General features: G+C 42.7%; 1 protein-coding gene across 14 annotated transcripts in view; it reads left to right on the top strand.

Annotated features, from left to right (window-relative positions):
- The window catches only part of LOC109898245 (C-Jun-amino-terminal kinase-interacting protein 3), a 74,182-nt gene that overhangs the window by 21,007 nt on the left and 29,202 nt on the right, over window positions 1-23,973 (top strand). For 5 of the 14 annotated variants that reach the window (XM_031833799.1, XM_031833792.1, XM_031833800.1 and 2 more), the window contains 16 exons: window positions 1,208-1,278; window positions 1,438-1,529; window positions 2,192-2,215; window positions 5,341-5,401; window positions 6,276-6,501; window positions 6,714-6,816; window positions 6,901-7,019; window positions 7,715-7,726; window positions 8,244-8,261; window positions 12,419-12,476; window positions 12,955-13,107; window positions 13,187-13,250; window positions 20,318-20,469; window positions 20,754-20,810; window positions 21,259-21,429; window positions 22,131-22,290. In XM_031833799.1, coding sequence (XP_031689659.1) covers window positions 1,208-1,278; window positions 1,438-1,529; window positions 2,192-2,215; window positions 5,341-5,401; window positions 6,276-6,501; window positions 6,714-6,816; window positions 6,901-7,019; window positions 7,715-7,726; window positions 8,244-8,261; window positions 12,419-12,476; window positions 12,955-13,107; window positions 13,187-13,250; window positions 20,318-20,469; window positions 20,754-20,810; window positions 21,259-21,429; window positions 22,131-22,290 — 1,541 coding nt within the window. The remainder of the gene's footprint in view (window positions 1-1,207; window positions 1,279-1,437; window positions 1,530-2,191; window positions 2,216-5,340; window positions 5,402-6,275; window positions 6,502-6,713; window positions 6,817-6,900; window positions 7,020-7,714; window positions 7,727-8,243; window positions 8,262-12,418; window positions 12,477-12,954; window positions 13,108-13,186; window positions 13,251-20,317; window positions 20,470-20,753; window positions 20,811-21,258; window positions 21,430-22,130; window positions 22,291-23,973) is intronic. The other 9 variants (XM_031833805.1, XM_031833797.1, XM_031833798.1 and 6 more) reach the window with 8 other exon arrangements.

Consider the following 23,973-nt stretch of genomic DNA (forward strand, 5'->3'; position numbering starts at 1 on the left):
AGTGAGTATAGACTATTAATAACTAGAATTAATTCATCAAGAGTGAGTATAGACTTAATAACTAGAAGTACTCTGACAATTTAATGTTGACAATGCCATTTGCCCATTACATGGGATAAACAGCTGCAGGTGATTGCACTGTATCTCATGGCATTTACAGTGAGACAGATATGCCCAGCAGTGCGATGGATCAGACTTTGTTTACATAAGACAACACATCGATTCTGTATGTGTTTTTCTGTTGCTCATCAATGTTTAAAAACTATAACTACTCTGACCAGAGTGAGTATAGAACTATAATAACTTAAACTACTCCAACCAGATTGAGTAGTACCTCAGTACTAAAACACTGTGTAATATTACTCAGAGCTAGAACTGCTTCGACCAGAGTGAGTGTGTACTTCTCAAAACTAGCACACTGCAAGTGTGCACTAATCAGAACTAGCACAACTCAGAACTAGCACACTGTGAGTCTTCATGACTCAGAACTACCGCACACACCGTGAGTCTGCATTACTCATAACTAGCACAATGTGATGGTACACTATTGACAGCCAAGCACAAAGTGTATAGCCTAGCACATAGTGATTGTCTACCTACGATGTGGAGGACTTAACATAGCCTACTAGCACACATTGGTTTTGCACCATGAAGAGCTTTGCATGTAGTATTCAAGGACACAATATAGCCCGTTTTACACTAACCTCCCATGTCCGGATGAGCCAGTGCATTAATATGGCTTAATAGGGTTTTAGTGCCTCTGACAGCAAAAGGACTCACATATTCAATCAATGAGAAAACGAGCCTGCTACCATTTAGTGTTTCAAAGCAGACCAGCTTTTAATGGAGAGCACCATCACACTATCCACTGTTCAATATGGAGCCATTTCCAGAAAGTCCTGGACTAATAGTTTTTATTTTACCTTTATTTTACTAGGCAAGTCAGTTAAGAACAAATTCTTATTTTCAATGACGGCCTAGGAACAGTGGGTTAACTGCCTGTTCAGGGGCAGAACGACAGATTTGTACATTGTCAGCTCGGGGATTCGAACTTGCAACCTTTCGGTTACTAGTCCAACGCTCTAACCACTAGGCTACCCTGCCGCCTCACTTTCAATGGAGAATCTCACCAGCCCAAAGTGTATAACCCACATTGCTGTTACAATGTGTGGCTGGTTGACTCTGATTCTGTTTATCTGGGTTTCAGTCACTCGTCTGGAGGAGCGTGAGTCAGACATGAAGAAGGTGTACAATGCTTTGCACCAGCGACACACGGAGGTAGGAACAGCCGTGTGTGTGTGCGTGCATGAGAGAGTTTAGTATCTGACTCCATACAGGCTGCTAGGTTTGTATCATGATGTTGTTTGCCTGGTGCAATAGAACCAAGTCAGTGGAATTACATCCATCTTCCTCACTCATCCTCTCTCTTCCTGTCAGATGATTCAAACATACGTGGAGCATATTGAGAGGTCCAAGATGCAACAGGCAGGGAACAACAGCCAGTCAGAAGGGCCAGGCAGTGGACGAACGTGAGTGGCCGACTTTTTAAAAACATTTTCATCATAAAATGTTATTATCCCCAAGTGAGGAAATCCGTTGAGCAGCATACAGACAAAGCTCTACAATTCATATAACAACATAGACATAAAATAATATAGTTAGTTGTGACCTTTCTGGAAAGTGTGGGTAGGTGGGTGTGTTGGTGGGTGTGTGTGTGTGTGCAGGGGGAAGAGTATAGAAATGGATCCTGGCATAGCTTAGTAGTAGCAACTATGCTGAGGTAATGGTCTGTGCTTTGTTGTGCTTGGAATAAGTGTGCAAGGGTTTAGTGTTCTGTGTTTAGTGTGCTGTAGTTGTGTTGTGTGTGTAATGCCTTCTGTTGTGCTGCTGTGTGTTAGTCTGTGGTAGCTTGTCTTGTGACCAGTGATGTAGTGGTTAAAAAACAGGTGTGTAAAAGCTGATCGCTGTTTGTGGTGAGTAAAGTAACGCTCCCTATACTTTCAATGCCTTTTTTCCACAAAAGGTGGGTAAAAGCTTGTGCAAAATAAAATATGTCAGTAAACAACATTTACGTGTGTTTTACCCTCCACTACACCACTTGTGACCTGTTGTATCATGGTTTGGCTTCACTCTAATCAATATATGTCTGTCTCGTTGTCTCACTCTGTGCTCGTGCTGCTGTGTTGCACAGTCAACGCCACATGTGGAGGAAAAGGTAAATCAATACCCCCAAAAACCTCTCCCCCTCCATCCCTGTCCCCTCAATCTCATTCAGTGTTTGTCATTCTTGGTCCTGAGTATAGGACCCGGGTTTTTGGGACTTTTCTATTGGTTTATTAAGCCAGGCAAGCTGAACCAGGCTCAGATACAGTATTTATTTCAGTAGTGCTGAGCGATTATTGATTTTTGAGGTCGTTTCAGCTTTTTTTTAAATAGTGAACATTCAATTGTCAAAACATTGGAAATATTCCATTGTCTCTGTCAGGTCCACATAGAAAAATAGATCATTGCTATTAAATATTAAAATATTTCAGTTGTGTATATTACTTAGTTTTATTTGACGACTTCATAAGTATTAATTCCTTAAAATCAGCATCTCAACTTTGCTCAGGCAGTAGCAGCCAGCCAGACAACCATCTAACGTTATCTCTGTTCTCCCCATAATGTACTGTGTTTAGTCATCCTATCTAGCTAGGCTAGCATGCCTAAGTATGCTACAGAGCTGTCTGACGAAATCTTTTTACTAGTTCTTTAAAGTAGATAAGGCATACTTTCACAAACTCTATCCCTCTCTCTCGTTATTGTGTTGTCTACTATCTTCTCTCTCATGCTGTGGCGTATGCGGTCTGTGTGTATCTAACCTAGCATAGCAGGTGTAAAAATATATCCAAACCAGAAAAGAACAGGCGCAATGGATTATGGCCATTGTACTTAATTACCACGTTTCTGAGCTGAACTTGAATATTTGCTTAATGAAAACTACAACTCCCGTCAGCTCAGCATCCCATATAGCGCTGGACTTAATTTCTCTCGTGCATGATTTGATTTCTCTCTAGAGAAACGGGTGTTGGGCTACCAAAAAAACGAAAAACGAAGTGGAATTCAAGTAATTGAAGCAGGTCAATTAGTTGTTTATAATAACAACAACAACAAAAATAAACTTTGGTTAATCGCTCAGCACTAATTTTCAGGTATTTAAAAACCCAGGTCTGCTGAGTATACAGGCTTTTGCTCCAGCCCAGCACTAACACACATGATTCAACTAATGGGAGTCTTGTTGATTAGTTGAATCAGGTCTGCAGACCCTATGGTTCCCAGGACTAGGACTGACAATCACTGCCCTGGCTCCATTGACCAACCAGCCTCTCCTTGGACTAGAAGTTCCCCTGCCCCCAGTATGTCCCAATATGGAATGGGCCCAGAGTTTGTGCCTTTGTCCTTTACCTTCTCCTATATCACCCACTGTTTATGGTCTGTCTGTGTTTCTGTCGCACAGCTGAGTCGAGTGGAGACTAATGGATTCGGTTCAGTTTGTTCATGCAGTCGTCCTGATGAGCCCTTCCGAGCTAGCTAGTTTATGCTTGTGGCTAGAAACTCCAGCGAGGATTTGAAACTTGTCTGCCGAAGTCAGGACTTGGTAGAGTATTCAGAATAATTACGTTTTTATCTGAGTATTTTATGTGAAATTCACTACAATAAATGTGCTTTCGCTGTCACCCAGGCTTGATATTGGCTACACTAGCTAGCTACTTCCCACTCCTACTGTGGGACAGCAGTGCTCGGCAAGCAGAAGCAAAGGACACTGTGCTCCATGTTCAAGTCATTTATATTTAGTAGGTTTTGTCATCTGTTTTAACAAACCTTTTTTATTTTTGTACTTATGTATTGCATATCGTTTTTTTTTGTGGTGTGGTTTTCATATAAGCCCTTAGACTTCCAACTACACCTGCACACCTTTTGTTGTTGTTTTGTTTTTAATCTGTATTGTTGTTGAGTTACACATGGAATAAACAAACATACAGTCGGAAAATAAAGTATATACAATGTGTGCAAATGAGGTAAGATAAGGGAGGTAAAGGCAATAAATAGGCCATAGTGGCGAGGTAATTACGATATAGCAATTAAACACTGGAGTGATTGATGTGCAGAAGATGAATGCGAATGGGGTGCGAAGGAGCAAAATAAATAAATACAGTATGGGGATGAGGTAGTTGGATTGTCTATTTAAGGTGCAATGATCTGTGAGCTACTCTGACAGCTGGTGCTTGAAGTTAGTGAGGGAGATATGAGTCTCCAGCTTCAGTGATTTTTGCCGTTCGTTCCAGTCATTGGCGGGTGCGGGCAGCGATCGGTTGAATAGCATGCATTTAGTTTTACTTGCATTTAAGAGCAGTTGGAGGCCACGGGAGGAGAGTTGTATGGCCATGAAGCTCGTCTGGAGGTTAGTTAGCACAGCGTCCAAAGAAGGGCCAGAAGTATACAGAATGGTGTCGTCTGCGTAGAGGTGGATCAGAGAATCACCACCAGCAAGAGCGACATCATTGATGTATACAGAGTTTTCTTTGGTGCAATTAAAAAAAACAAAAAACATTTGAATGAATGTTGTTGCTGGCAAACTCTCCCCATTGAGCAGTAGACTGTATCATGGTGACATCCATATGGTTACGACCAATTTGACACATTCGTTTTCGTGTAGGCTGTTATCCTACTCAAAATAAAATAAATTGGGATGGAAGAAATTGACCATGTAATACAGCTGCGCAGTGGGAAGCAACTCCAGTCGGCAAGCCTCGATACAACACAGTTGCATTGGTCATTCGCACCAGCTTGACTGAACCCAACCAATCCGCTTGCCTCCACTTTACTCTCAGCTGCGCGACATACAGTACGTCATCAATTTGGGCAACAGGCGTGTCCTTAAAGCCTCTCCCGTTTCTCCATAACATGGATATCTCGTGTCATATTATGTCGGTCTGGTTTAGTGTCAGTCTGTCCAGTAGCTGGCTTTGTGTGTTGTACTTAATTCAGGGGATTTTCAGTTTTATGCTTATGCAACCCCAAAGTTAGCTTTCACCTCTCTCCAGATACCTAATGTACAGTACATTATCTCCTGCTCTCTCTGCCCCTCTCTCTGCCCCTCCCTCTCTCTCTCTCTCTCTCTCCCCTCTACCCCTCTCTCTGCCCCTCACCTCTCTTTTCCCCCTCACCTCTCTCTCTCTGCCCCTCCCTCTATCTCCCCGTTTCCTTTTTCTTCTCTCAAACCTTTACTCTTCCCCCATTTGTTTCGTGCTCCACTCTCTTGTCCTCCTCCCTCCTCCCGCCCCCTCTCTTTTCCCCCAGCAGCAAAGTGGAGCGTCCCCCGTCGTTGAGCCTGTACCCCAGTGGAGAGGGCATGGGGATGGTACGTGGGGGGGGGGCTAGGATGATAATGCCTGGGTCTGGGACCGACTTCTGGCAGGTCAACGAGCTCAGCCAATCCCGCTACACCTCTGGCTACCAGGTGTGATAGCGGCTCCATCCCAAATGGCACCCTATTCTTTTTATAGTGCACTACTTTTGACCAGAGCACTATGGGCCCTGGCTAAAAGTAGTGCACTATAAAGGGGAATAGGATGACATTTGGGACGCACACAGACACTCCCCCGGGACCTCACGTCTGTAGAACACGTCATGCCACACCCCCACCACTACCACCGTCAATCAGAATCATCCAGACACATCCCTCACGCCTGCATGTGTCCCTCGTCTTCCAAGAGCTTTTCTTTGTGGTGCTTGTCGATAGTTTTTTTTAATGGCTGAGTGTAATGAAGACATGACAGTGTATGAACAGATATGATGAATACATTAATATTAGGATAAAATTGGTGTAATTTCATTTCACTTAAGTACTTTTTTCTACAATAATAGAACATAACATAGATTCTATCGTCCCGTTTGCACCTGTCTTTACATCACGTTTCACATGTAAGTGTGATGGTTTGTTACTATGTGTACGCGCAAGATTGTGAACATTCCAACGAGCCTTGCAAGAGAAGAACCCTGGCTTCCCTATTCTCCACCCTTCAGCCTAAATGTTTATTGCACACTCTCCGTCATTAATTCAAAAGCATTGGCTTGATGCAAACATTGTCTGGAGGGAGTTTCCACCATTGTTAAATCCATGAAGGGAAGTGTGCACGTGGACACTTTGGGAGAAGGGTGGATAATTGGGATGCAGCCCCTCTTTAACAATACAGCCCCTTAACCTCTTTAACCACTGACCTCTGATGCCCCAGGAGGATGGTTCCGAGTCGGACTCGGTGGCGGCCACACCCAGTAGTACAGGAAGTAAGTCCAACACGCCCACTTCCTCCGTCCCTTCCGCCACCGTCACGCCCCTCAACGAGGGCTTCCTCCCACCCGGCGAGTTCGACCCAATGAGCCGCGGCATGAAGAGTGCTAAACACCTCAGCAAAAACATGGAGGTGCAGGTCTCCCAGGAAACCAGGAATGTCAGCATCGGTGAGTGTAACGTGATGTTACACACACACCCATGCATGTATTGATAAGGTCGGTCAGAAAAGGAGTGCTGATATAGGATCAGGTCCCCCCCTGTCCATGTAATCTTATTCATTATGATCTAAAATGCAAAACTGATCCTAGATCATCACTCCTATTCTGAGATGCTTTGTGAATATGGTTTTGAGTGTGTATGATATTCTATCTGTACTCAGGTATGGGTAGCAGTGACGAGGGGTCAGAATTCCAAGAGATCATCGATTCCACACCAGAGCTGGATATGTGTGTGGACCCCCGTCTCTATGGTGGAGGAAACAGGTAACACACACACACACACACACACACACACACACACACACACACACACAGAGAGCAATGATTAAATATCAGTGTGTGTGTCAGTCCTTCCCAGGGCATTGTGAATGAGGCGTTCGGTATCAACACTGACTCTCTCTACCATGAGATCAAGGATGCCAAGTCTGACATCATCGGGGATGTTGATGCCGGGGCTGAGCTTTTAGGTAAGCCAATCAGAGGACTATTGGGTGGGGTATATGCAAATTAGCTATTGGAAGGCAGCCTAGGCAAGTCTCTGGTCATGTTCCAGGCTGTCTACATTGCAAACGTTGCATTGCATTAACCAATGGTTGTGTGTCATGTCATCGACTGCACAGTCGGGTGTCAGATTGCCATTTCAAATAATGTGTTTAGCTGATATGTTAAACACCTATCGAGCATTGTGAGTTCTGGCATGCGTCTGAAATGTAGTCACCCTGGAACCCGACCTCTGTCTGCACTAAGCAAAGAGTCATTGGGAATGTAAGCTGCGGTGCTTAGTGCACCAGCTGTGTCACCAGCTGTGTCATCGTTGCCATAACACTGGCTAGCTCTGAACTTTGGCCATGCACACAGCGAAATGTTCATCACCACCTCACATTCCCGGCAGCTCCCCCATCCTCCACTGCACCGCAAAGCACCCTAGGATATCACTTGCGCCATGGCTGCAGTCCCCATTTATTTGATATATTTGAGTGGTTGATTTTACAGGGCAAGCTAAATTATTCTTGATTTAGTCTTGGTTTACTTCCTTTTACCAGGTATAGTTGACAGAGCTTTATGAGTGGTTTATTTAATTGTGATCATATTAGTTTATTGACCCATGACCCTTCTCTGTGCTTCCTCTCTCCCTTCCTGTGTATGCTGGATACACCTCTAGGGGAGTTCTCAGGTGTGTATCTGAACTCTCTCTCTCTCTCTCTCTCTCTCTCTCTCTCTCTCTCTCTCTCTCTCTCTCTTTCTCTTTCTCTTTCTCTTTCTCTCACACACTCACTCACACACACACATACACACACCTCTCAAGACACAAATTACCACTGTGTGCCTGTAGGCTTTACCCAATGACATGATGCTGGCATTACATGCTACAACAGTTGTTTTAAATGTTGATCTAGTCCAGATATTGTCCAGATAATTCTTTCTTTGATTGGTTGGTCATAACGTTACAAAGCTCAACTGAACCCTGTGGTCAATGAAGGTGAATCTCTCTGAGTCTAAACTGACAGTGTTCTCTGGTCTTGGACAGATCCAAGCTCTCTTTTTACTCTCTGAAGCTTTTGTATATAACAAGTGCTTATCAGCATTCTCTCTCTTTTTTGTCTCACCCCATCCCTCCTTCTCTCTTTCTCTCTGGTCTGTGCCCCCCTCCCTCTTCCTTCTCGCTCCCCATTTCTCTTCCTCTCCCCCAGTCCGTGATGATTTTTTCGGTAAGGCTTCCTCTAGCCTTATTCAGCATCTCTAGCTGTTGCTCATCCTCCCATGTCGTTGTGTCTGTCTGTGATGTCTTGTCTTTTCTGCGTTCCATGTTGTGATGCCATTTCCTACCTGTTCCCCTGCTGTGATGTCACTTCCACCCGTTTCCTGTTGGCTGTTATTTGAGTCTGGCAAGCCTTTTCTTTTTGTATTTGTTTTTCACCTTTTATTTCGATTTTTTATTCATTGCTTCGTCCTCATGTTTGACACTGCGAAAGCTCTAACGGTTTTGACATGAGGTTATTGTTTGTAGGGTTGCCAGGTAGGTTGTGCCTACCAGAGAAAATATTGATTTCTCCTTTTTGGTTGAGAGGGAATGAGTCCCGTCCTGTCCATCAAGACATACACTTTTCATAAACCTTTAAAACATTGGAAATAACTTCAAAACAATGGTGTTCTTTTGTGTTGGTTGTATTACCAAAATAAATGATTACACACGTTACACACATGATTACACACGTTATAAATATAACAAACAATGAGCTCTGGTTCCTCAAGAAAAGTCCTGTACCTCGGGCCTAAAAGAGTCCAGCCCGGTAAATGAGTTCAGTTAACCCAAGTGACCTCAGTCACGCAATTGTCTTTTCATAAAGTGATGCATAAACCCTGTCTCATTAATACAATCAGATTGCAAGAAACAGTTTTACCACACAACTTAAAGTGTCACGTCTCTGTAGTCTTCACTACAACTGAATCAGGGCCAGTCCTGGACGTTCTGCTGCCCTAGGCAAGAAAAAAATCAGAGGAACAGAACATAATAGCAGCCCAATTAAAAGGCCTATGCTGCAAATTAAACACCATTTTTAACACATCTGGTTAGTAGGCTATATAATCAGTTAAATGTCAATAACATAGCCTAATATTTTCAATCTGATTACATTGATAAAATCACCAATGCCCGGGACATTTTGCTGCCCTAGGTGAGATAAAAATAATGACATCTTAGTCATGAATCTAAGCATAGCACTTTCAAAAGTTACCTTTCCACCCAGACAGAGGCTCTACTGACACAGAAAACTGTAAGCTTCAACTGCTGGCTACTAGTCCGTTGTATAACCCAACAACAGAAGTGCTTCCCTAAAAGCTGCCTGGGTTTAAACAAACATCTTCTCTTTTCAGAAAGAGAAAAGCTCAATTAATAGGGACAGAATAGCAGTCTTTTTTTTTATCTCCTCGAATATTATAGGCTGCAGTTTAGCTTCAGATTGTCATATACAGGAATGAATATATCCCCATATGTATCGGAGTCACGTCTTTCGCGGACATTTTAGAGCTTATTTCTACCATAAGGCGTCACGGAGTTAAGCATTGTTATAATCTTGATATAATCTGGATACGTTTTATGTATTTATTTCAAAATATAAAGCAAACAATAGATATAATTTGTGCCCTCTTCTTTAACAAATGGTATGTGATACCATCACTCAATTCGAGCCTTTGTTTTAGTCAAACACACCAAGCCCTTCTCAGACATGGAGGTATTTAATCAGTGCATGCGACAGTGTTGGAGTATTTGACTATACCGTCATCAATGAATAGGATAATTGTGTCTGTCAAACAGGTAGGCTTACCACTTATTTTTTGTAGGATGAAGAAATAAGCTCCAATTATATTTTACCCCTGCTTTGGAGAGTTACAATGTTGCTATCACTATGCAACCAGCTACCTATAGTAGGAAAACAAGTTACTTATTAATAATATCCCACCTGTTATCACACATGGCACGACCCCATAATTGTTATAATTACAATAAAAATAACACTGATAACATATTTAACATATATTTTAATATTTCTGTAGAACTGTAAAACAGAGTAAGATCATTTGAGCTTCGGAAACAACTGCTGTCATAAATGCATGGTGGGCCCCGTTTCGCTGGAGCAGGGTAAAATAAGCTTTATGTCAATGACCCAGCCTTAACGAATTTTGTTTATTTACAACATCATGTATTTATTTTGTCTCCACCTAGAGTGGCCTCTTTCCTCTGCTGTGGTGCTGCATTGCAGTCAGCGATGTCTTCTCTCGAAGCTGTCCATGGTCCTGAAATCAAATAATCTGAGTTTGCTTGGACACCAGTCTGATCTCCAGCTCCTTCCACCTTTGGGAACTATCTAGGTGGTCATGCGACTTCTCATGTGAGCTAAGGAGGTGGCACAGATTCTTCCAGTCCCTGGTTCCATCCCTGACCAGCACAGATTTGCACTCGTGTGAAAAATATTTGCAGCAAAAACTTTGGTCTCTTCACTTCTTGACTCTCTCCCCGTGGGCCAACGAAATGTTTCGTTGCCCCTCATCTCTTGGGAAATTCCCATCCTTATCATGATGTGGCCCAGGCTGCACTAACATATCTCGTAAAGATCCCATTCCTATATTTTGGCCACTCACCGGGATATTTGATGTTCTTTGTGTGGGAGTCGGATTTAATCAGCAGCACCACTGTCATCCGGGACGGGGAGCGACGAATCTGAGTCTGGGTGCACCTCAACCACACTCAAGGTACTAAAACGATATCATAACCGCCATCGATAAAAGACAGTACTGTGCAGCCGTCTTCATCAACCTTGCCAAGGCTTTCGATTCTGTCAATCACCATATTCTTATCGGCAGACTCAGTAGCCTCGGTTTTTCGGATGACTGCCTTGCCCGGTTCACCAATTACTTTGCAGACAGAGTTCAGTGTGTCAAATCGGAGGGCATGCTGTCCGGTCCTCTGGCAGTCTCTATGGGGGTGCCACAGGGTTCAATCCTCGGGCCGACTCTTTTCTCTGTATATATCAATGATGTTGCTCTTGCTGCGGGCGATTCCCTGATCCACCTCTACGCAGCCGACACCATTCTATGTACTTCCGGCCCGTCCTTGGACACTGTGCTATCTAACCTAAAAAAGAGCTTCAATGCCATACAACACTCCTTCCGTGGCCTCCAACTGCTCTTAAACGCTAGTAAAACCAAATGCATGCTTTTCAACCGTTCGCTGCCTGCACCAGCACGCCTGACCAGCATCACCACCCTGGATGGTTCCGACCTTGAATATGTGGACATCTATAAGTACCTAGGTGTCTGGCTAGACTGTAAACTCTCCTTCCAGACTCATATCAAACATTTCCAATCGAAAATCAAATCAAGAGTCGGCTTTCTATTCCGCAACAAAGCCTCCTTCACTCACGCCGCCAAACTTACCCTAGTAAAACTGACTATCCTACCGATCCTCGACTTCGGCGATGCCATCTACAAAATTGCTTCCAACACTCTACTCAGCAAACTGGATGCAGTTTATCACAGTGCCATCCGTTTTGTCACTAAAGCACCTTATACCACCCACCACTGCGACTTGTATGCTCTAGTCGGCTGGCCCTCGCTACATATTCGTCGCCAGACCCACTGGCTCCAGGTCATCTACAAGTCCATGCTGGGTAAAGCTCCGCCTTATCTCAGTTCACTGGTCACGATGGCAACACCCATCCGTAGCACGCGCTCCAGCAGGTGTATCTCACTGATCATCCCTAAAGCCAACACCTCATTTGGCCGCCTTTCGTTCCAGTTCTCTGCTGCCTGTGACTGGAACGAATTGCAAAAATCGCTGAAGTTGGAGACTTTTATCTCCCTCACCAACTTCAAACATCTGCTATCTGAGCAGCTAACCGATCGCTGCAGCTGTACATAGTCTATCGGTAAATAGCCCACCCATTTTTACCTACCTCATCCCCATACTGTTTTATTTATTTACTTTTCTGCTCTTTTGCACACCAATATCTCTACCTGTACATGACCATCTGATCATTTATCACTCCAGTGTTAATCTGCAAAATCTTCCTTTTGCACACAATGTATATAGACTCCCCTTTTTTTTCTACTGTGTTATTGACTTGTTAATTGTTTACTCCATGTGTAACTCTGTGTTGTCTGTTCACACTGCTATGCTTTATCTTGGCCAGGTCGCAGTTGCAAATGAGAACTTGTTCTCAACTAGCCTACCTGGTTAAATAAAGGTGAAATAAATAAATAAATAAATGAAGTGTTTATAGAGCTATAGAATGAGTGTAGCCTGACCAGGCTAGAAGGAGTGTTGTTAGTGCTAATCAATCCTAACACTAATGTTAATATGTCACAGGGATGGGCAAGGAGGTGGAGAATCTGCTGACAGAGAACAAACATCTTCTGGAGACCAAGTAAGTGTGTGTGTTGTAAACTTACACTTGTTTGTTGTGCTGCTCCACATTAAAGATGGTTTGGTACAAGATAGATTTACTAGCGGGGGCTGTTCTTTAGCAAGGGTTGAGTAAAAATTGTGTTTTTTTTTAATAGAGAGAGCACACAAACATGCGTTTGTGTGTGTGTGTGTGTGTGTGTGTGTGTGTTGAGAGTGATGGTATAAGACACAGAGAGAAAGTGTTTTTTTTATTGTGTTTTTATTTCGTTTTGTCAGTTTTCTTTTGAGGCCAGGTGACAGGTACAAAAAAAACAATCAAAGAAATGAATCCAAGATAACCCCAACCCATTACCCCCATCAGTCCCCCCCCCCCACCCTCCCCCACAACAGGTTTTCCTTTTCCAGTGTAAAAGCCTTTTGGTTGGCACCCGAAGGCTTGTTTTAAGGATTATTGAGTAAAGCAGTACAATTATTGATTCCCATTTCTCCCCATGCAGAAATGCTCTGAACATTGTGAAGAACGACCTGATAGCCAAAGTGGACGAGCTCTCTGGGGAACATGAGGTGCTGAGAGAGGAACTGGAGGCCCTTAGGACCGCCAAGAACAAAGTGCACATAAAGGTTAAAGAACTGGAAGAAGAGCTGAAGAGGTGAGGGGTTGTGGGAGGGTGTGCGTGTGTGCGTGCATAGTGTGTGACTTGTGACTCTTATGACTCTTTGCCTCCTCAGGTTGAGAGCAGAGGCTCTGACTCTGGGAGCATCTCAGGACTCCAAGGATGAAGGAGGGGAAGATGTGAGTCAAACAAACAAACAAATAAACATTTTACATTTACATTGAGTCATATAGCACACACTCTTATCCAGAGCGACTTACAGTTAGTGCATTAGTAACTAGATACAACAACCACATATCACAGTCATAGAGTCATAATCTAGGTTTCCATCCAATTGACAACAGATTTTCATGCAAATATTCTAAAATGTATTTCCATTGGAGATTTGTTTCCATCAAATTGACTTGTTGCTGATAAAAGGCGCTTGGTGACTTGGTGACTGCACATGTAACAGTATAACTTTAGACCGTCCCCTCGCCCATACCCGGGCGCGAACCAGGGACCCTCTGCACACATCAACAACAGTCACCTACGAAGCATCGTTACCCATCGCTCCACAAAAGCCGCGGCCCTTGCAGAGCAAGGGGAACTACTACTTCAAGGTCTCAGAGCAAGTGACGTCACCGATTGAAACGCTATTTAGCGCGCACCACCGCTAACTAAGCTAGCCGTTTCACATCCGTTACACACATTAAAAAAATAGTTTGCAGTTAAATTTCTATGTACTGAATAAAAATACAATATAAATGGGTTTCCATCGCATTTTCAACTCGACTGATGGTTTTGTCACGAAACATTTTTTGTTATATAGCGAATGTGCCCACTTTGGTCTTGGCATATGCAGTCTGGCCAATACCTCACAGACACAGTTCGGGAATAGCCTACTACATGATGAGATTATTATGGACAAAATAGTGAGATTATTTTTACTTGTCAAACAGCAGCCAAGCATTGATCATCATGTCACCAGAATAAGACGAGATATTTATTGGAAAGGAGCATTATGCTCATCACTGTGGACTTTCACCACTCTGAAGTTCATAATTTATTTCATTTGTATTCTAACAAACTGCATGCTTTCCCGAGTCATAGTGGGAGGACCAAACTTGGAGTCACCGTGGGACTCCAAGTTTACTTTGATATGATGGTTAATATACTGAACAAATATAAACGCAAAATGCAACAATTTCAAATATTTTACTGAGTTACAGTTCATATAAGGAAATCAGTCAATTGAAATAAATTCATTAGGCCCTAATCTATGGATTTCACATGACTGGGAATACAGATATGCATATGTTGGTCACAGATACCTTAAAAAAAAGTAGGGGTGTGGATCAGAAAACCAGTCAGAATCTGGTGTGACCACCATTTGCCTCATGCAGTGTGACACATCTTCTTCGCATAGAGTTGATCAGGCTGTTGATTGTGGCTTGTGGAATGTTCTTCCACTCCTCTTTAATGTCTGTGCGAAGTGGCTGGATATTGATGGGAGCTGGAACACGCTGTCCCAAACATGCTAAATGAGTGACACGTCTGGTGAGTATGCAGGCCATGGAAGAACTGGGACCTTTTTAGCTTTCAGAAATTTTGTACAGATCCTTGCGACATGCTGAAACATGAGGTGATGTCGGCAGATGAATGGCATGACAATGGGCCTCAGGATCTCGGAACGGTATCTCTGCATTCAAATTGCAATCGATAAAATGCAATTGTGTTCATTGTCCTTAGTTTATGCCTGCCCATACCATAACCCCACTGCCACCATGGGGCACTCTGTTCACAACATTGACATCAGCAAACAACTTTGGAGGCAGCTTATGATAGAGAAATTAACATTCAATCCTCTGGCAACAGCTGTAGTGGACATTCCTGCAGTCAGCATGCCAATTGCACGCTCCCTCAAAACTTGAGACATCTGTGGCATTGTGTTGTGTGACAAAACTGCACATTTTAGATTGGCCTTTTATTGTCCCCAGTCCTCAGTACAAGGTGCGCCTGTGTAATGATCATGCTGTTTTATCAGCTTTTTGATATTCCACACCTGTCAGTTGGATGGATTCTTTTGGCAAAGGAGAAATGCTAACTAACAGGGATATAACCACATTTTTGCATAGAACTTGAGAGAAATAAGCTTTGCAGTGGGGAGAATAAGTATTTGATACACTGCTGATTTTGCAGGTTTTCCTACTTACAAAGCATGTAGAGGTCTGTAATTTTTATCATAGGTACACTTCAACTGTGAGAGATGGATTCTAAAACAAAAATCCAGAAAATCACATTGGATGATTTCTAAGTAATTAATTTGCATTTTATTGCATGACATAAGTATTTGATCACCTATCAACCAGTAAGAATTCCGGCTCTCACAGACCTGTTAGTTTTTCTTTAAGAATCCCTCCTGTTCTCCACTCATTACCTGTATTAACTGCACCTGTTTGAACTCGTTATCTGTATAAAAGACACCTGTCCACATACTCAATCAAACAGACTCCAACCTCTCCACAATGGCCAAGACCAGAGAGCTGTGTAAGGACATCAGGGATAAAATTATAGACCTGCACAAGGCTGGGATGGGCTACAGGACAATAGGCAAGCAGCTTGGTGAGAAGGCAACAACTGTTGGAGCAATTATTAGAAAATGGAAGAAGTTCAAGATGACGGTCAATCACACTCGGTCTGGGGCTCCATGCAAGATCTCACCTCGTGGGGCATCAATGATCATGAGGAAGGTGAGGGATCAGCCCAGAACTACACGACAGGACCTGGTCCTACAGTCTCAAAGAAAGCAAGCAGTAAATGAACTAGAGACAGATATTTTTTTTGTACCTTTATTTATTTGTACCTTTATTTAACTAGGCAAGTCAGTTAAGAACAAATTCTTATTTTCAATGACGGCCTAGGAACAGTGGGTTAACTGCCTGTTCAGGGGCAGAACGACAGATTTGTACCTTGTCAGCTCGGGGATTTGAACTTGCAACCTTCCGGTTACTAGACCAACGCTCTAACCACTCTATCCACTACGCCATCATGGATTAAAATCCTGCAGCGCACGCAAGGTCCCCCTGCTCAAGCCAGTGTATGTCCAGGCCTGTCTGAAGTTTGCCAATGACCATCTGGATGATCCAGAGGAGGAATGGGAGAAGGTCATGTGGTTTGATGAGACGAAAATAGAGCTTTTTGGTCTAAACTCCACTCGCCGTGTTTGGAGGAAGAAGAAGGATGAGTACAACCCCAAGAACACCATCCCAACCGTGAAGCATGGAGGTGGAAACATCATTCTTTGGGGATGCTTTTCTGCAAAGGGGACAGGACGACTGCACCATATTGAGGGGAGGATGGATGGGGCCATGTATCGCGAGATCTTGGCCAACAACTTCCTTCCCTCAGTAAGAGCATTGAAGATGGGTCATGGCTGGGTCTTCCAGCATGACAACGACCCGAAACACACAGCCAGGACACCTAAGGAGTGGCTCCGTAAGAAGCATCTCAAGGTCCTGGAGTGGCCTAGTCAGTCTCTAGACCTGAACCCAATAGAACATTTTTGGAGGGAGCTGAAAGCCCGTATTGCCCAGCAACAGCCCCGAAACCTGAAGGATCTGGAGAAGGTCTATATGGAGGAGTGGGCCAAAATCCCTGCTGCAGTGTTTGCAAACCTGGTCAAGACCTACAGGAAACGTATGATCTCTGTAATTGCAAACAAAGGTTTCTGTATCAAATATTAAGTTCTGCTTTTCTGATGTATCAAATACTTATGTCATGCAATAAAATGCAAATTCATTACTTAAAAATCATACAATTTGATTTTCTGGATTTTTGTTTTTGATTCCGTCTCTCACAGTTGAAGTGTACCTATGTTAAAAAAATTACAGACCTCTACATGCTTTGTAAGTAGGAAAACCTGTAAAATCAGCAGTGTATCAAATACTTGTTCTCCCCACTGTATATTTTTGTTCACTATATATCAATATTTGCGCTTAAAGGCACCTTTTATTGCATAATTAATTTTACAGATGGAAAAAGTGCAACTGGTAGTGCAATAAAGGCAAGTACAAAAGTGTGTTTTTTCAAATGTCGAATTAGATTTGTTGTAATTTGTTGTAATTGGTAGATTTGTTGTATATGGGTTAATCCTGGGAGAATGCCACCTGCCAAATTACTATTGAGATTCTTGTGCCAGCTTTCTCCAGCTTTCTTGCTAGTTTGACAGAAATGCCTTTGCAGGAGCCCTCAATCCTAATTGAGCTAATATGCAATTCACAACTGCATTTCACATACCTAATCAACTAAAATTGGCTAGGGCAGGGGTTCCCAAACCTTTTTGGCCCACGACCTCATTTTGATATAAAAAATGTTTTGCGACCCCACCATGTAAACAAAGTCATGTAATCAACAGCAGTTTACTTTTTAAATGGGGGTTATGACAGTCTATTACAAATCAGTCTGATTATACATTTGACAGTATTTCAATCTGAAGGAAGTATGGTTTGAAGTGACTGAAATGCGTATGTGTATTGGGAAGTTCAGAAGATCATCAGGCTATAATTTTGTATGTCTTGATTGTTCTTTTTCCCCCAGTCTGATTTAGTGCCTGGTCTTATCCACTCTGTTCTGATGGGTCCTATGTGGTTTCTGAGCATTGTAGAAGGAAACAGAAGACACATACAGTGCATTCGGGAAATTATTCAGACCCCTTCACTTTTTCCACATTTTGTTACGTTTAGGGGTGTGGCGGTCATGACACTTTGTCAGCCTGTGATTGTCAGGCAAATTACTGCCGGTTTCACGTTAATTGACTGTTAATTAACATAAACACATTTAGCATCTCCTTTTTCCTCGCATAGCCTACAAGTCACTGATGCAGACCTTTGGAACATGTAATATACACCATCACAATAAATCCATTATTTATTTTAGACGGGTCTAAAGAAACATGATATTAAGAAAATGTAGTCTGTTTCAGAAGAACAGAGTAGCTAGCATACTCTGCATTTTCCTTATGTTAGGCCCTGATCTGGCTATGCCGTATGGCTGTGGGCTACACTAGTTCATTTTTAACAGACAAGTTTTGCTTAGAATTCCATAGCATTATTTATATTATTTTATAGTATGAAGAATACAATTGAACATAGCTGAATAAAATAGACAGAATATTTTCTCCAAACGATTTGAGGGAGTTGCATCATGCTGCTATGCTGTGTTGAGCGGTTAACAAAGAAAAAGGTATGCTTAATTTAGAGTTATTTATGTAACTTTAGTTGTGATAGAAATGTTGGGCTATAGGTTTTGATTTTTAATACATCCTAAGGCTGCATGATGCAACTCGGATGATGATTTGAAAAAAGTCGCAGGAAAGGCCTGAGCTCAGTTAGTAAGTTTGGTAGGCTACCATCAGCAGCAACAGAGCTTGGAGAAGCCTAATTACCATGACTAAACTGTCACATGGAATTTGACTGCCATCATAACTCGTGACCGCCAGTGTGGCGGTAATACGGTCACTGTAACAGCCCTACTTATGTTAAAGCCTTATTCTAAAACAGTTTTTTTCCCCCTCATCAACGATGAAAATAAAACCTAATATAACTCAAACGGAAGCATTTGCATTTTTGCGCAGTCCAGGCAGTGGATAGATCAGTCAAAGTCAATATATATTTTTTTTTATCAATTAAAAAAAGAGTTCTTAACATGGCGTGTTTTTTTTCTATAATGACAAAGTAAAAACAGGATTTCAGAATATTTTGCAAATATATTAAAAAAATAAAAAATCTATCACATTTACATAAGTATTCAGATCCTTTACTCAGTACTTTGTTGAAGCATATCTGGCAGCAATTAAAGCCTTCTTGGATATGATGCTATAAGCTTAGCAGACCTGTATTTGGGGAGTTTCTCCCATTCTTATTGCAGAACTTCTCAAGTTCTGTCATGTTGGATGGGGAGCGTCACTGCACAGCTATTTTTAGGTCTCTCCAGAAATGTTCAATCGAGTTTAGGTCCGGGCTCTGGTTGGGCCACTCAAGGACATTCAGAGACTTGTCCCGAAGCCACTCCTGTGGTGACTTGGCTGTGTGTTTAGGGTCATTGTCCCGTTTTCCTGTTATTTTATATTTTTTTATTAGTCAGTTAAGATCAAATTCTTATTTACAATGACGGCCAGGAAACGGTGGGTTAACTGCCTTGTTCAGGGGCAGAAGGACAGATTTTTACCTTGTCAGCTCGGGGATTCAATCTAGCAATCTTTCGGGTTACTGTCCCAACGCTCTAACCACTAGGCTACCTACCTGAACGCTCTGGAGCAGGTTTTCATCAAGGATCTCACTGTACTTTTCTCTGTTCATCTTTCCCTCGAGCCTGACTAATCTCCCAGTCCCTGCCGTTGAAAAATATCCCCACAGCATGATGCTGCCACCACCATGCTTCACTGTAGGGAGGGTATTGGCCAGGAGAGGAGCTGTGCATGGTTTCCTCCAGACTCTTGGCATTCAGGACAAAGATTTCTATCTTGGTTTCATCAGACCAGAGAATCTTGTTTGTCATGATCTGAGAGTCCTTTAAGTACATTTTGGCAAACTCCAAGCTGGCTGTCATGTGCCTTTTACTGAGGATTGGCTTCCATCTGGCCACAATACCATAAAGGCCTGGTTGGCGGAGTGCTGCAGAGATAGTTGCCCTTCTGGAAGGTTCCCTCATCTCCACAGAGGAACTCTGGAGCTCTGTCAGAGTGACCAAAAAAAACAACTTCATCAAATTTAGAATAAGGGTCTGAATACTTTCCGAATGCACTGTATGTGTTCCTTAGTCTTATCTTTAAGTGATGGGGTCAAAATATTTTGTAATTTAAATCGTTCAAAAGACATTTGTAGGAAGAAAACAGAAACCGCTCTGTTTATTACAACCAAATGTAACGGCTACCGGAAATTCTCTCGTTACCCCATTTTCAAATCAGGTGACCCCTATTTTGGGAAACGCTGACCTAGGGGCATGTTGAGCTAACTATGCCTCTCGTTTTGGCAGTGAATAGTTTGCTTTTAGCCTTCTGAAAATGTTGTGAAAAATAAAATATCTGATAGCCAGCAAAGAACAGTTTGGGGTCAGCAGGCACGACACTGTAAAAGGGTATGAATGCAAGTTGTGCCCTCTCTCTTCCCCCCTTCTCTCTTCTTCCTTTCTCATCCTTCCCTTTCTCTTCCTCTTCTCTCCTCCTCCCCTCTCTCCTCCCTTCTCGCCTCCTCCTTTTCTTTCTCAGTACTCGTCTCCGATGGTGGATGGGGATGTGACCATGACGCAGCGTCGGCGTTTCACACGGGTGGAGATGGCCAGGGTCCTGATGGAGAGGAACCAGTACAAGGAGAGACTAATGGAACTACAGGAGGCCGTCCGGTGGACAGAGATGATCAGGTGACGAGAGGATTTTGGGGAGGGAGGGGTGAAGGGGAGAGGAACCAGTACAAGGAGAGGCTGATGGAGATGCTGTAGGCCGTCTGGTGGACAGAGATGATCAGGAGAGTCAGGCCTTATCTCCTATGTTTAGCATGACAATGACCATAGAAATTGGCAAGACAAACAGATTTGCGACCAGGCTCAAACATGCCTCTCTCTATTTAAGCACTTTTGGAAGATTAGACCAAATGAGGACTAAAAGAGATCCAAATAAATTTAAATCAAAATCTCTGTCTCCTCAGGGCATCCAGGGAGAGTCCTCAGATGCAGGAGAAGAAGAAATCCACCATCTGGCAGTTGTGAGTTGTTATCAGTGCCATGTAGCATAAAGGTGTCATTATGCTTCAGTTCTGCTAGTACCTAGTTCGGCTGGAACCGAATGAGTGTGCTCGCTTACTCCCTTAAAAGATGTTCGCTTGAAAAACGAGAAAAAAGCAGCAATAGTACTGTTTGTAAATTTTGAGACGACTCAAAATAGTCCAAATTAATCTAAAATAACTCAAGAAATCTGTCATTTATTTTGACGTTTTTGCAGAGGAGATCTTAGAAAAACCCTTACTCGAAGTCCAAAACAAACAAAAACGTCACAAAATGTTGTCAAAATATATGCACAAACTCTTCCGAACTGTTTTCGGCTGGGAAGCATGCGGACACCTTAAGGCTGTGTACTGTATGCTTTGTAATGTTCAGTTATTGAAATTGTTACTAAACTTTGACTGTACATCCCTCTCTCTTCTCTCCTTCCAGTTTCGCCCGCCTGTTCAGTTCCTCCGCCAGTCCTCCGCCAGTCAAGCGTCCGTACTACAGCGTCAACATCCACTACAAGTCCCCGTCCCCTGCAGGCTTCCCCCAGAGACGCAGCCACACCATGTGTCAGATCTCCACCTCAAACCGAACCCTGGAGTTTTTCCCAGAAGAGTGAGAGAAAAACACACACCAACCTTTTTATTTACATTCTTCCCTCACTCTGTCTCCATCCATACCTTCATCCCTCTATCTCTCTGATCGTCCTCCATATCTGTCCCTCCCTCCTTCCCATCCCTCTCCCTCCATCCATCCCTCTTATCGCTCCATCCCTCTTTCCCTTCCTCCCTCCATCCCTCCCTTGTCCACCCTCTAACATTGTAGAGTTAGTTGTTTATGCACGTGTAGGGGAGAGGTTGGGGTTGCACTGTCGTAAGCGTAATCCTACAGTATGTGTACGTGTGATGTCATTTTTTCCCTCATATTTTTGAGTGAAATGATAATAAGCAGAAAAACAAATATATTTTTAATCAGTTAGTAGTGTCCTTGCATGTGCCTTCATGTTAGGGTACAAAAGGATGTATGGTTGCTAGTTCATATTACTGCTTTGTGCATTGTTCTTAATGATTAGTGTTAAGTGCAGATCACATATTGTGATTGCTTCTTATTTTGCGCTCTACTCCTGTTCTTTTGTTTTCCATTCATTTTCTCATGGCTGTTGAGCTGGCTGTAGCTTAACTGCTTAAAAACACACAATGCTGCTGTAGCTTCTCTCTTTCTTTGCAGCAGCCTGGCTGCGCTTGCTAACGCTTCGCTTCTCTCTCTGCCTCTCTCTCTCTGCGCATTTCTTTCTTTCTCTCCACCCTCTGTTCTAGACTGGCCAGTAATGGTGTTGCGTCTCTCATTAGCGACTCTGCGCTGTCAGCTCGCCGTGAGCAGCGCCGGGAACAGTACCGGCAAGTCCGAGAGCACATGCGCCGCGATGACGGCATTATGCAGGCCTGCGGCTGGAGCATACCACCACGCTTCAAACAGGTACCGTCTCTCATAGCTGAAGGATGGGATTAAAAACAAATAAATAACTATTTGTAAAATACATTTTGTCTGTAAAATGTATATAGTATGTATACAGTGCATTCGGAAAGTATTCATACCCCTTCACTTTTTCCACATTTTATGTTACACCCTTATTCTAAAATGGATAAAATTATTTTTTCCCCTCAATCTACAGTTGAAGATGGAAGTTTACATACACCTTAGCCAAATACATTTAAACTCAGTTTTTCACAATTCCTGACATTTAATCCCCGTAAAAAAATCCCTGTCTTAGGTCAGTTAGGATCACCACTTTATTTTAAGAATGTGAAATGTCAGAATAATAGTAGAGAGAATGATTTATTTCCGCTTTTATTTCTTTCATCACATTCCCAGTGGGTCAGAAGTTTTCATACACTCAATTAGTATTTGGTAGCATTGCCTTTAAATTGTTTAACTTGGGTCAAACTTTTTGGGTAGCCTTCCACAAGCTTCCCACAATAAGTTGGGTGAATTGTGGCCCATTCCCCCTGACAGAGCTGGTGTAACCGAGTCAGGTTTGTATGCCTCCTTGCTCACACACGCTTTTTTGCCACAACTTTGGAAGTATGCTTGGGGTCATTGTCCATTTCGAAGACCCATTTGCGACCAAGCTTTAACTTCCTGACTGATGTCTTGAGATGTTGCTTCAACATCCACATAATTTTCCTTCCTCATTTAGCCATCTATTTTGTGAAGAGCACCAGTTCCTCCTGCAGCAAAGCAACCCCACAACATGATGCTGCCACCCCCGTGCTTCACGGTTGTGATGGTGTTCTTCGGTTTGCAAGCCTCCGCCTTTTTCCTCCAAACATAACGATGGTCATTATGGCCAAACAGTTATATTTTTGTTTCATCAGACCAGAGGACATTTCTCCAAAAAGTACGATCTTTGTCCCCATGTGCAGTTGCAAACCGTAGTCGGGCTTTTTTATGGCGGTCATTTTTACTGTGAATATAGATACTTTTGTAACTCTTTCCTCCAGCATCTTCACAAGGTCCTTTGCTGTTGTTCTGGGATTGATTTGCACTTTTCGCTCCAAAGTACACTAATCTCTAGGAGACAGAACGTGTCTCCTTCCTGAGCGAGATGGCTGCGTGATCCCATGGTGTTTATACTTGCATACTATTGTTTGTACAGATGAACATGGTACCTTCAGGCGTTTGGAAATTGCTCCCAAGGATGAACCAGACTTGTGGAGGTCTACAATTTTTTTTCCAAGGTCTTGGCTGATTTCTTTTGATTTTCCCATGATGTCAAACAAAGATACAAACAAAGAGTTTGAAGGTATGTCTTGAAATACATCCACAGGTACAACTCCAATTGACTCAAATGATGTCAATTAGCCTATCAGAAGCTTCTAAAGCCATGACATCATTTTCTGGAATTTCCCAGGTTGTTTAAAGGCACAGTCAACTTAGTGTATGTAACCTTCTGACCCACTGGAATTGTGATACAGTGAAGTAAGTGAAATAATCTGTCTGTAAACAATTTTTGGAAAAATTACTTGTGTCATGCACAAAGTAGATGTCCTAAACGACTTGCCAAAATGATAGTTTGTTAATTAACAAGAAATTTGTGGAGTGGTTGAAAAATTAATTTTAATGACTCCAACCTAAGTGTATGTAACCTTCTGACTTCAA

This window comes from Oncorhynchus kisutch, linkage group LG10 (genome assembly GCF_002021735.2).
Source record: "Oncorhynchus kisutch isolate 150728-3 linkage group LG10, Okis_V2, whole genome shotgun sequence".
Lineage (NCBI taxonomy): Eukaryota > Metazoa > Chordata > Actinopteri > Salmoniformes > Salmonidae > Oncorhynchus > Oncorhynchus kisutch.